Source organism: Ruditapes philippinarum, unplaced genomic scaffold (assembly GCF_026571515.1).
Source record: "Ruditapes philippinarum isolate M1 unplaced genomic scaffold, ASM2657151v2 ctg11400_1_1_1_1, whole genome shotgun sequence".
NCBI classification, from domain to species: Eukaryota; Metazoa; Mollusca; class Bivalvia; order Venerida; family Veneridae; genus Ruditapes; species Ruditapes philippinarum.
In genome coordinates this window covers 16,255-30,333 of record NW_026856810.1, presented here as the reverse complement: position 1 = coordinate 30,333, position 14,079 = coordinate 16,255, and the positions used below count along the sequence as shown (strand labels likewise).

The following is a 14,079-nucleotide window of genomic DNA, read 5'->3' as shown; positions in this document are numbered from 1 at the left end:
AAAATTTCGACTTAGCAAACAAATATGAAGAAAAAGGGGCATTTTTAAAGGCATTAGGAAAATCCTACACAAAGTGTATGTAGTTGACTTTCCAAAAATTTGTAGTAATTTTTGGTGTTGTTTACAGGTCAATGTAGCGAGATTGGACAATAAACACACGCACGCACGCACGCACGCACGCACGCACACACACACACACACACACACCTACTTTCTACAATCGACAGAAAATGTTTATTCAGCATTTTCTGAAACAGTTGGTTTGTTATATCATTTATTTTTTTCGTCTCTAGATACAATGTTCTCCGCCAGTCAGATGGTTTAGAAGATATGGGTACAATGCAATGGCATCTTGTTCTAAGTAATTTTGTGGCGTGGCTTATTGTAGTTGCCAGTCTAATCAAAGGTGTAAAATCCCTAGGAAAGGTAACAGCTTTATACTGGATTTTATCTTCGTGATGATTGAATATTCGGTTAACAGAAGATACAGGGTAAAATATATCGGTCATGATCTATTGAACTAATTTTATTTTCACACGGATGTTAAACATGAAACTATTTATGATTGACGGCTTTTGTTGACTTGTTTCTTTGACCTCATGTAGTACGGTCACTACAACCTTACAATAACAATTCATTTAAGGGTATGAATGGAGCGATGTTTAAAAGATAATTGTTTCGTATAAACTTTACTTTTAAAATCCCCTGAAAAAAAAAAACATTATTAAACTTTAAAGAAACATTCGTTCTTGGCCATTTTAATTTTCACCCAAAGGATGATTAGGGGTGGGGGTGGCTGAATGACATATTCTTCTTAAATACTTAAGGTTTTCAATTGCTTTTTGATAAATAGAACGTTCATAGAAAGGCAAAAATAATTAATTCTATCTACGTCTCAAATAAATTGTGACAGACCAGAACATGTTTTCAAATCGATCATATATATACAAAATACATGTATAATTTGAAATATGTAAAGATTAGATTATGGTATTTTCACAAAGTCTGTATAGAAACAACTAAATCATCTAGTCAGTTGGTGAATTGAATTATAAATGACATTTAAAGAAAAAGAGTTTCGTTTTTTGAGCAATCATCCATGCAACAATCAGGGCATTGTGCCTGAAACCCCCCCCCCCCCGATCTTTGCTGTTTCTGAAATAGTTTAGTTTTTATCAGAAAACTTTGTCGGAACTAAGATATTCAGCGTTATTTCTTAACATCAGGCGGGCTAGAGACTAAATATTTTCTGAATTCTTCTATTTTTTTCCCTAGGAATTACTTGATTTATCACAAAAGATGTTAAGATGTTAATCGAACCGCACGCTAGTCTTTTGTTTCCTTCTTGTAAACTAATTGGTAATGACGGGTTATAGTTTATTTTCTTAGAAACATTCACCGTACAGTAAAACAGTATTTCGCGAGAGTTATCTCCAAAACTACTGGAAAAGTACGTGCATTGAACTTTGTTTACATGTATTTTGTACAAGCTTCTGGTATATTTCCATCAGCATTTACGTATAATTTTAGCAAACTTTACCTACCGGGTAGAAAGCCAGTTTTCGGACAAACTATTTTTCAAGATTATCCTTCATTGCATTTATATTGAAACGCAGGAACATGGTGATAAATGCTAAAATAATAACATCATCGCAAACACGAGAAAGGTTTTTAAAAATAACAACACAATTTTGTACTCTTAAGAAAGGAGTTGCTTTATAAACAAATATTTAACGCTTAATCATAACATTATCTCGCAATCTGTGTTAATAAAAGAACAAGAATAATTTGTCTTATTGTGCGCTTTTTAGAAGTAAGGGGAAGCCCCGAAATTTAGGGGCCTGTCCGGGAAATTAAAAATCCCGTTTGCTATTGCTCCTGGTTGATAACTTTGCCCCGGTAAAAAATCCGGGGTTTCAGCCCTGCGGGGAATACTTTTTCTTTCAAAATGATAAAATTTCATTGATTTATAAGTCTAACAAGATTTTCTCTCTCATTTTATAGTAAAAAACTAATAGATTTTTAACTTTTCCCAAGTAAAATTTTTCATGTGTTTATATTAATGCACACATTTGGGAAGTATATAGGACATTCGCCCAATTTTAGGTGGATATTGTGACAGCCACGCACCTAAAAATTTTTCCCTACAAACCCTGTTTTGGGTTTAATTAGAGGAATTAAACCCCAGAGGGGCGCCATAGATGGTTTTAATTTTGGTTTATATTCCCCCAAATTTTAAAAAAAAAACTTATCACCACAGGTAAAGTCATTATGAATTCTGTTTTAAATTCAAAAATGGGTTTTAGGCAAAAACCCTCTGGGGAATGGGGTGGTTAAGGTATCTGCTTTTTAAATTCACGAGTTTTCACCTCTGTACTTTCGAACCCCTTACGGAAGTTTTGGAATGGGTTTTTAAAGGAAGCTATTCCCTCTTGCGGATTTTTTGGGGGTTTTCCCTACTTTAAAATAACCCTTTGCTAAAATGTTTAAAAACAAAGGGGAAAATCATCACCAAAAAACCCCCTGGAGAGTCGCGATAATCATAAACATTTACCCATTTTGTGAAAAACAAAACGGTTTTTTAAAGTTTAAATTTATAATTTAAATTTTTTGTTATCAGTCAAATGCTGTAATTATCCCAATTCCCAAAACAAAAACGTATGCAAAATGTTTAAAACGGGGGGTTTTTTTACTTTTAAAATTTTTGTGTCACCTTTGTACTTTAGTTAATGTTACTGTTATTTTAACCAAAGACAAAAATTTTTTTAATTTTGGAAGTTTTTAAATTTATTACATATTTAAAAAAAAATAAAAACTTTTTAAAATTATTGCGGACTTTTTTCCCTTTTCCAAAAATTTTTTAAAAAAAAAAAAAAAAGTTTTAACAAGAAAATAATTTTAATTATAAAATAAAAATTAAAAACTTTTAAAATGAATAAAATTTTTAATTTAATTTTTAATTTTTCATTTCACAACCCTTCTCATTTAAAAATTAAATAAAATTTTACATGTATATTTTACGTCACAACCTATATGTGTTATTATAATTTCTCCAAAGGTTTGGCTGCAGGCTGCTATTCAAGTATTTTATTCTCTGGGACCTACTTATGGAGGAGCGATAACCATGGCTAGTCATAATAAATTCCATCAGAAATCAGTTATGTAAGTTGAAAACACTATCAGAATGTACTTTAATTGGACGCGAACAAATTATCTAAAATAAAGTCGGTAAGTTATTTTTAAGTAGGTAGGTAGGTAAGTAGGTAAGTAAGTAAGTAGGTAAATATGTAGGTTAATAGATAGGTAGGTAGGTAGGTAGGTAGGTAGGTAGGTAGGTAGGTAGGTAAGTAAGTAAGTGAGTAAGTACAAAAATACATACATAAAAGTATACAAAGATGAACACCCAACCTATAGGACCTATCAGTCACCTAAGCTGTCAATTATTAAGCTGAACAGAATATGAATGTTTTTTAACATACTAAATTTTAGATAGGACACCAACATTAGAAAAAAATCGGGGAATTGAATAAAATAATTGTGTAAAAAATTATAAAATTTTGGGTGTCATTTTTTTTCCCAAAATCATTTACAACGATTTAAAATAATAATTGTTTCCCCCTTTTTCTTTTCTGACCAGAGGGTTTAAATTGATTAAAAACCAAGGGAATCTGAATAATATTTCGACACTAATTTAATCCCAATAAAATCATTTTTATTTAAAGCAATTTTTTAAGGTGTATTTTAAAGGGGCATTTTTTATACTTTGATTTTTAAAAAATACAGCATAAAAATTTCTTTTTTACAGTGTTTCCTTTTAATCTCTGAAATTTAGTAAAATTTTTTTAAAGGGAAATTCGTTGCGTCAAAGAATCGTTCCCAAAAAAACCCTTTTGTCACTTTACTTTTGGGTAGTTTCCTGATAAAAATTTTTACCAGGTGTAAAATTCGTTGTTAACGTAGCCTTTTTATTGGATGATCGTGACATTTATACATTTTGTATAATCTAACGCACGAACGCAGTCACTTTATTAATCAATTTTCATTTTTTCCTTAAATTTCTGTACTATAAATTTGTTACAATATTTTGACGTATTATAATTATGTTCGTGCATAAACAATTGTTAGCAATATAACGTTCGCCTAACGCTTTTGGTTACATGAGCTAGTTTACGGCCATATATACCTGACCATATAGATTGCCAAAAAATCTCCATAAATATAACTAATGATGGCTGAATTGGATTGATTTTGTGCGTCTGGTTGTCGCTAGCGACATCACCACAAAGTGCCAACCGGCTTTTTGTCGGACTTTCGTATTGTCGTCCTGTCCCAAACGGTGCATGCCAAATGGCGCGTTGTCGTGCGACGTGTTGTCGCGATGTCGCATTGTCGCTCGGCTCGAATCGAATGAATTGACAGGGCGATATCACGACATCGCGACAACGCGCATCACGACAACCTGCCGTTTGGAGCGTTTCGCTTGAGTCATAACCTTAGGCGATAACGATATAGGTTGTGTTGTCGCTATCGACAACGCAACGCGCAAAGTGTACCAAATCAGCCACCATATTCTTATGGGACGGGTTTTTGATACATTTTGGGGCGTTGCGTTCTCGATGGTTTATCCCTTTTTCGTTTTTTCCTGCCCCCAAACGGCGCGTTGTCACACTGTGCTTTTTGCTTTTACCCAAAACGCCCGTTTGGCGTGAATTAAAAGGGGGACAGAAAACGACACGCCGGGGGTTTCCGACAAAGAAACGTTCCAAATCAATGCCATAATAAATTACTGGAATGCGGACCATATGATGAAATTAGAAACTTAAGATATGTGATATGGCAGCACTGTATCATTATATACCACTTATAATTTCAGTGAGACAACTATATGCGTTGTGGCAGATGCGTTCACAGCATTCTATGCTGGTCTTGTAGTATTTACAATCATCGGTTTTATGGCTAAAGAGGCGGGCACATCTGTGGAAGAGGCAGCCAAAGCTTCAGGTACATAAATGCGGCTATTTTGTTGCATAACCTTTTTGACTGTATAAATCGGAGACGATTTGAGCCTCGCCATGACAAAATCAACATAATGTGTTTGCCACCAGCATGGATCCAGACCAGCCTGCGCATCCGCGCAGTCTGATCAGGTTCCATGCTGTTCGCTTACAAACCATATTACAAGAGGGGAAACTGATAACGGCAGCATGAATCCTGTGATCATACTGCGCGGATGCGCAGGCTAGTCTGGATCCATGCTGGTCGCAAACGCACTGTGTGATGGTATTGTCTTTGTGCAGCTCATTTATAAAATAAAGTTTTCATTCGCATTTTGACACTTTTATCAAAGTTCGATAGTATATGAATAAAATTTATCGAGATTTAAGAGGAGAAATTAATCATGTTGGTCATTTCCGTTTCGCTATGATGTTATTGTATGTATTTCTAAAGTTATGATGTTATTCTATGTCGTCACTTCAAAGTTTGACATGTTTAATGGAAATAATTAATGAGTTACATTCGAAACTAAGATGGAATTTTGTTTGTTTCGCTTAAAGCTCAATTAAACCTTCAATACGTGGATTTGATAATTAAACTGAACAGTTTATAGTTCTCATAAACAGGACCTGGTTTGGCGTTTATAGCCTACCCAGAGGCAATCGGAAGACTTCCGTTACCACAGTTATGGGCTGCTCTGTTTTTCTTCACTCTCATTACAGTAGCATTTGACAGTGTGGTAATTATTTATTCTCAAGTATATTTTAAACAATCAAATAATCAATTATAAGTGTTGTATCTGTTGTTCGAAGGCTAGTTATAGGGTCTTTATATCAACCGATATTCCGTCTCCCTCTTGTGTATAACCACGGATTTTGTTTTTTTTCTGGTAAACAGAAGTCACCAGTAACTTTTTTTTCTTGTAAAAAATCCCAAAGAAATATTTACCATAACTTTTAAAAAATAACATGTTCACATTTAAAATTTAACTTTAAAAAAAATTTTTGTTAATTTTAATTTTTAATAAATAGCTGTATTTTTTTCTGTTTTGCTTCAATATTTGCGTTAAACACACCCGTGCCGATTTTGCGACTCCGTAAATATGGTATTGCACGGCCGTGCATATATTTTGACGTGACGTCATTTGCGTTATACAAACATAGTGTAAAGACGTGCTAACTGTTAGCGTGATACTATAGGCGCGTCAATGAAAAATGACTCTTATTTCACTTTAAATGGTCTTTATTTTGGTATGTGATAAATAGAATATTAAATTCGTGTAAGTTCATTAATGAATTTATTACACTCGTTGAATAAAATAATATTATGCTCGCCCGAGGATCGCATAATATAATTTTATTCAACTCGTGCAATAATTTCAGTATTGAACTTACACTCATTCAATATCCTCTATTTATGTCATTCACTCGATAATCTTATATAAACTTTCTTAATATGATTCCCTTTCTTGAATAAACTCAAAATGTCAAGCTCAATGTTTTTACTGAATATGCATTCATATTTTTAACAATTGTACTATATTAATGTTTTGCATTACATTTTAGTTTGCGTTTTTGGAGACGGTCACAGGGACGTTACTGGACGTGTTTCCTAGACAACTGTTACCATACAAGACGTTGGTCCTCATCGGGACAGCTTTGTTCTTGTTCATCCTCGGACTTCCATTGTCTATGAGTGTAAGAAATAGTTATGAAAACTCTACGATTTTATTTCCTGGATTTTGCGTACTTTATTACTGTGTCACAACGACAGCAACAGTGCCATCCTTTTAGTTTTGCAGAGTAGATAAGAATTTCAACTTGAATATGCGCAAGAATAACAACAGTTATACACGAAGCTATATTGTTCGATGCTTAACAAGCGCACAGAGTAAAATAAGCTATTTCAAAAAGATAAAATATACTTCAATATTTGTCATATTTGTTTTCAACTCGTACGAGTTATTTGATTACACGTGCAGCAGTTACTTCCCTTGATTAGTACAGAAGAGTAGCGAGAAGTTGTCTCTGTCAGACGTGAACTCGGAGAGGTTGTTTCAATGATGTTTGGTTCTTTGTGGTATTAATACAAACATATTGATAATCCTGCCAAATTCAAAAATCTTGGACCGAGGTTATGAAGTCCTAACTCAGATCGCAGGCATATGATTAGTCAAAAACTGGCAAAGAATGTACATTGACCAATGAAAATCCTGAGATTTGAGATATCATAGAGACTCTAAATTATTTTAATGTCTTCACGTGCACTTATTCATCCATCATCGCAGGGCTATTGTTTATTTTCAGGGAGGCATATACCTGTTCCAACTATCTGACTGGTATATATCAGCATACGCACTCTTGTTTGGTTCTGCGCTGGAATCTATCATGGTGTGTTGGATATATGGTAAGTGTCGGGAAGAACGCGAATATGTTTATGTGTTTATTTTATTTTGATCCGTATTGTAAGATATCAATTTCTTTGTTTTCTTTAAATATCTTAAAAATATTTTATATATAAAGACATCATATATTATTACTAGCGGCTCGGGTTATACAACTTTTTATTTAGGATCATATAACCTTTCAGAAATATTTATAACAAATTTATAATATAGTAAGCATCATGTTTTAGAAAAAAAAGTTAGATTTCTGAATTGACAGCAGCCCATTATTTTATAATACTGCACTTTTGTAATGTCGCTTTTCATTGGATAATTGTGGCGCGTGTATAGTTTTATATACACGGCTGCTGTCGATTTATATAGGAATATATATATTATTTATAACATACTGTTATAGGGGCAGATAGATTTGCTGAGGATATTGAGCTGATGACAGGACGTAAAGTTTCCAAAGTATTGAGAATATTCTGGTGCGTCATTATGACCGGCATGTTGACGGTAAGAATAATGTCGTCTGCGTGCATTATTTCTTACTTAACTTAAAATCCGTTCTTAAAAATGCTTCCGAGGGATCACTCTTTTTCAAGTTTATTTATACTTCACACAGCTTTTAATGGTTAGCCTGTACTACGCATGAACAGTGAGTACCGCTTAAGCCGGTGCTAGTGATCGTTAAAGATGTTGCACCATTTCATTATCCCTCATGTGCAGACTAACTCAAATCGAGTTATGCAATTTTATATCAATGTTAGTTTGTATTTTCTATATCATTTTACTAGTTGTACCTATATTTATTGCTATTCGTATAACTAGATCAATTTGTATAATTTTGCAAATGTCATTATATGTGTATAGCTATGCCACTTTTGATACAAATTTGTCAAGCCTTGCCCCTTTGTATGTTTATTTGTTTAGCTATGCAAATTTAACAACCGTACTATTTTGTGAGCTTCAAAGGTGATTGACGTTATTTAATTAACCAGCACCCAAACAATAAAAGACCCATAGTAGGTCAAGTCATTTACGCATTTTCAAAGCAGAAAAAAGAAAGAAAGAAAAAAAAAGATTCATCAAAGTGCTTTTTTACTTACAGCTGACCTGTATTGTTATAATATTCACCTACTCAACTCCAAGCTATGGGGATTCCTATGTTTACAAACCGTATGCAATCGCCATTGGAATGATGATGTCCGTTATACCATTTGTTCCGGTCGTCTGCATCATGGTAAAAGAACTTCTGAACGCTGAAGGCCCAATACTTCAGGTAAAAATATACCGTCATAACAAGGAAATATTTTGCATATTTACCTATCTATTTCACAAATTTATCAACCTCCAACGTTTCTAGGGGTTAAACCCCTCTTTTTCAAGGAGTTGGTGTCTATTTTATAAATCACATATTTATCTTATTTTTTCTGACACTCTGTATTGTACAATACTAGATGTGAAAAAGATAGTTATCTATTAATTGTTTAAAAAGTGATTTCGAAAATAAATATTTTTGCAACAATAAGGTGATGGATCTATGCATAATTGTGTTAACGTGTATTGTGTTAATGAAAGTTTGTTTTACGCCAGATTTGATAGTATTCAAGTACAGTAGTAAAGGTTTCTGCTAGTATCCTCGTTTGTATATTAAATTTTAATCTAGCACCAGATTAATGTGAGCCGTGTCACGACAAAACCAACATAGTGCGTTTGCGACCATCATGCATCCGCGCAGTCTGATCAGGATCAATGCTGTTCGCTATCAGTTTCTCTTCTTGTTATAGAGTTGGTAAGCGAACAGCATGGATCCTGATCAGACTATGTTGGTTTTTTTCTTGACACGGCTCATATATATTTTAAAACTATGTCTAAGAACATCATTTTGGCTATTTAACTGATACAAACTCACAATCAAATGGCCGAGATATCTAGTCTCATTCTGCTTATTTAATGTTGCATCAATACAGGGAAAATTAATCCATCTAATCAGCACATTCCCATTTTTCAGATATTTAAATTGTAAAATTGTCCTGTTTATTGTTCCTTTGGGACGGAGTAGTTCCGTAGTATCCTATAAAGATAGATAACGACTTCACAAGATCTCAACAAAGGGAAACAAACCCTGTTGGATTGTTTGTATCATATAAGCCCCTAACCGCTGTGGGTTTGAATCAAGTCAGCGGCGTTGGATGATTTTATATGAGTAAGCCTTTCTACTAGATTACAAAAGTCGCAGCTACTCATTAAAGCTGGAGAGTCACCGTATAACCATATTTCATCCAAACGAACACAATATTCAAAATTTCAATTTTCCACATTTCAGAGATTCCAGACTTTACTGCAGCCATCTTCGAACTGGGAACCTATCAACAAACAAGCCAAAGAGATATATCTAACAAGACCGTACAGATACGAAGACACGTTTGTGAAACGGATTCGTGCAAATATCCTTGGAAACAAAGATACACCTTGGTTTTAATAGCAGATTTTATGGCGATTTCCCCCGTTACATCAAACTCCTCACGCTTTGCTTCTTTAATTACTGATCAGGGAAAGTAACCGCTGCGGCTTCACCCCAGTGATATTTATAAAAGCATTATCTCCCTTTATACTCAGAAGTACTTGAGTTGTTGGTGATGTATGTTGTTTTAAAATACATTGTTTGTGAGTGTTTGTAATGAAAGCTATAGCTTATCTTAAGTGAACATACAATGTGCCGGTGAAAGCAGACGACATATCATTTCAATTGGGTGTGTTTGATTTATTTCCGAGTAATGTAGATCTACAGTGTTATACATTTGCAAAATATAAATGCAATTACATCCGGTGATCTGTAAAGTAGGAGAATCAGCTTTATCATAAATGGACTATCTTTAATGTTTTAATAATAATAATAATAATAATAATAATAATAATAATAATAAACTAAAAACATTGATTGTCCGAATCAATTTCTATTAGTGAATAGTTTAATATTTACAACAGTCAAAGTCTTACGTTTTTTATTTATTTGCCCAATTGCACCAATTTCCTCGTTGTTAATAAAACGACAGGGGGGGGGGGCATTACACAGATTCTGCAAACAACTGACCGAACTATAATCAAAACCTATTACGCAAGTCTGTAATCACACACATTGAAAAAGTGCATTTCATAATAAACATAAATATATATATAGCTCACAGCAAACAGTTAATAATACATGTCCAACTTCTGGTTTTCTAGCACATAGTCCTGTGTTTACCATTCTTTTTGTCTCGAAAAGAAATGACAAAAATAGCAATATAAATTACTTTTAAAAATATGACCAATATCAACGTCAATAGGTAGAATCACATGATTCACAGTTTCTTCCGTCTTAAAGAATGCACAATCTGAAAATAAAAACTAAATGGGTAGATAAGCACCTTCTTTGTCACTATTTTAAGTCATCTGAAAAGTTGATGTCCAGACTAGCTCTATGAATAATACATTCCAATCTGACAGGTACACTATCAAAATACATGGGTCAAACGAGCACCACTAAAATCAATTAACTTGATAACTGAAACAACATACCAACCACTGAAACTTAAAATAATTAGAAGCTCAAATATCCACTTCAATTTAAAAACTGTCTCTTATTTGTAAATTTGACCTTTCTTATTCGAAACTATCGAATCAAAACTGTGTACTGCCTCCTAAGGGTGGTCACTAGTGACGCATTTGGACTAAATTTTCAAAAGGTACAAACCGCTACCTGAATGATATTTTATTATTTTATATATAATTATACAGTTATATTTTAAATCATTTGATATCATTTTGTCTCAAATATTGCAGTTCAGTTTATATAATTGGTATCAGAAAAGAAATACAAACTCAATGGACTTGGAAAAATGTTTATTTATGTACTTATAAAAAGGGAGTTACGTTTGTTTCGCAACGAAGTCTCGAGAAAAGATACTCAAATAAAGATATTTATATTATCCGGGCAGTTTTCTTTAAAAAAATATTTTTTTTATGTATCTCTCCTTGTATTTACTATATATATACATATATTTGTGTTCAAGTAATAAAGACATTGGATGCTAGGTTCTATTACAATTCAATGCTCAGGGAATAATATATTATAAATAATTATATATATGAAAATATTTATTAAAAAGATTCATTTATCATACATAAACTTCGGCTTGTTAGGGTGAAATAGAAGCCCCAAAGAAAGCCCAAAATGGCAAAATTGAAAATGTACGGTTTCATTGAGCGTGTTCATGAACAGAACTGTAAAGTGCAAGTTACCGTTCACATCCCTAGTACCGACTTAAGCAGTATACAACCTTTAACATGAAATGGTAATATTTTGAATCTGCAGATGTGTTCATACGGCAGTTACCGTGGAAACCTTTTTCACGTTACAGAAGGTCAATAATATAATCTTTGATAATATGCTTCATTAAAAGAAGAAATAGAAGTAGTATTTAATGTTCTTAATGCCGAAGATTTAATATGTTTATAGTAATATAGTTGTCAAAATCCATTTCCAACGCAAGGTATTTAGATGTTGCACTTTCCAAATGCATGTACAATAAAATAAAGGGGAAAAAACAACATAAATTTTGATTTTTGAAAATTCACTTCTGTGAAGTAGATTAGCTACATAGTAGTTGATGTATTGTATTGCGTGTTCATTTTTATAAAATGTGTGCCTTTTTTGTGTTTTAATAAAATTATGTATGAAGATCATTATTCTTTTGTGCTTACTGATTGTACAATTTTAGGATTCTATGTTGTAATGACTATGGAAACCTGAAGAAAGGAGCGACGTGGCTAGAAAAGGACAATCATTTGTAAAGCTAAATATAACAAGAGGACCATGATGGCTTTAATATTGCTCACCTCAATATTGATACTCTTAATGACAAGGAACAAGTAATTATGTAAAGTATAATGAAAGCAGATATAAAATCTAAATCCTAAACTGATATCGCAATGTTCCTACTTGTTTCTGATATAGTTCATATTACCGGTTTCTATTGCTAAGGGAAAACAATAGTTACTTAAGAGTCGTGGGTTGCTAGACAAAATCAATGAGTTCCTTGAAAGTCAGTGCCTGCTATGAAATTCATGGTAGATTTACTCGTTGCTATGCTATGGAAAGCTAATATTTGCAATGGAATTCACTGGTTACTATGGAAATGTACAGTTTGTTATGAAAAGTAAACGGGTGCTATAAAGTCAATGTTTACTATTGAAGTCAATAGTTGTTATCGCATGCACACGGTGGATATGGGAGTCATCGGTTGCTATGGAAAGTCAATGGTTGCTAGAGGAAGTCAATGCTTGCTATTGAAGACATTGGTTGCTATGAAAGTAAATGGTTACTATGTAAAGTCACTGATTCCTATTGAAGTCACTGGTTGCTATATATAGATAGATGAAATATTGGTTATGGTTGCTATGGAGAGTCAAAGGTTGCAATATTGGTCACTGGTTGCTGTTAAATTTTAAAGTCAATGGTAGCTATATTGAGGCACTTGTTGCTATGGAAAGTCATTGATTGCTAAAAATGTTTATGGTTGCTATGGAAAGTCACTGGTTGCTATGTTAGTAAATGGCTGGTATGAAAATTAAATGGTTGCTTTTAAAGTCACTGACTGCTATGGAAAGTCAATGGTTGCAATATAGGTCACAGGTAACTATGTTAAGTATTGTTGCCATGGGAAGGAACTGGTTGGCATGGAAAATTACTGATTGCTAAAGATGTCAATGATTACGATGTATGTCACTGATGAGAAGTCAATGGTTGATATCGAAGACACTGGTTGCTATGGAATGTCACTTATTACTTAAGAAATCTGTGGTTGCAATGTAAAGTCAGTGGTTGTTATGGAAACTTATGACTGCCGCGGAAAGTCAATAGTTGACGTGGAAATTCAATGGTTGCTATAGAAACCAATGGTTACTATGGAAAGTCACTGGTTGCTATTGAAGTCATTGAAGTCAAAGTTTTTACTTTATACATTAAAGGATTTATTAATGACCTCTGGCACGTAACCAGTTTTCACCTAAGGGCTTTTATTGAATAAACTTGGAAGACACCTACTAGAAGATGTTTCATTCTAAATATTTAAACTCTAGCTTTGGGTTTTTGAGAAGATTTTATTTCTTTCTGTTCTTTAAACAATTTTATGAATAGCTTCAAGCCAAGAACATTCCTGCTCAGTTTTAACAATATAAGCTTATTGGTAAAGGAGGAGATGTTGTTTTAAAACAAATTTTGACACCATTAACGACGGACGCAGAGTGATTCCAAATGCTCACACCTATGTGCTCAGGGGAGCAAATAGTTTATTCTCTGTACATTAACATGAAATTGCCTATAACATATGCTGTTTCTAATTTAAAAAACACACTTAATCAAAAGCAAACAATAGGCATAACCAGAAAAAGTTAATTTAATTCGTGCACATTTTTATCCAGCCATAAATAATCTCACCTAAAATTTTTGATTTGAAATCCATCATTCATTGACAAGTGCACTTTGATCACAATATGGCTACCATTTGAATTTCACCGACAATGAGCATGCAAAATATACTGTAATAATTTAACTTCCACTGACACTACCTATAATAAAATAAGACATGAAATCAGCGATTGTATGAGGAAACTCCTATATATTAATAAATCATCGATACTCTATGATTTAT

At 33.2% G+C, this 14,079-nt stretch overlaps 1 protein-coding gene across 1 annotated transcript; it reads left to right on the top strand.

Moving 5' to 3' along the window:
- Positions 1-293: 293 nt before the first annotated feature.
- LOC132747754 (sodium- and chloride-dependent glycine transporter 2-like) lies at positions 294-10,398 on the top strand (the record flags this gene model as incomplete). Its single annotated transcript, XM_060737248.1, has 9 exons — positions 294-426; positions 3,017-3,162; positions 4,874-5,001; positions 5,622-5,734; positions 6,561-6,692; positions 7,302-7,401; positions 7,797-7,897; positions 8,493-8,663; positions 9,711-10,398. Coding segments are annotated over 9 exons (1,180 nt in total), but the record flags the coding sequence as incomplete, so codon positions are not given.
- Between the last annotated feature and the right edge of the window lie 3,681 nt (positions 10,399-14,079).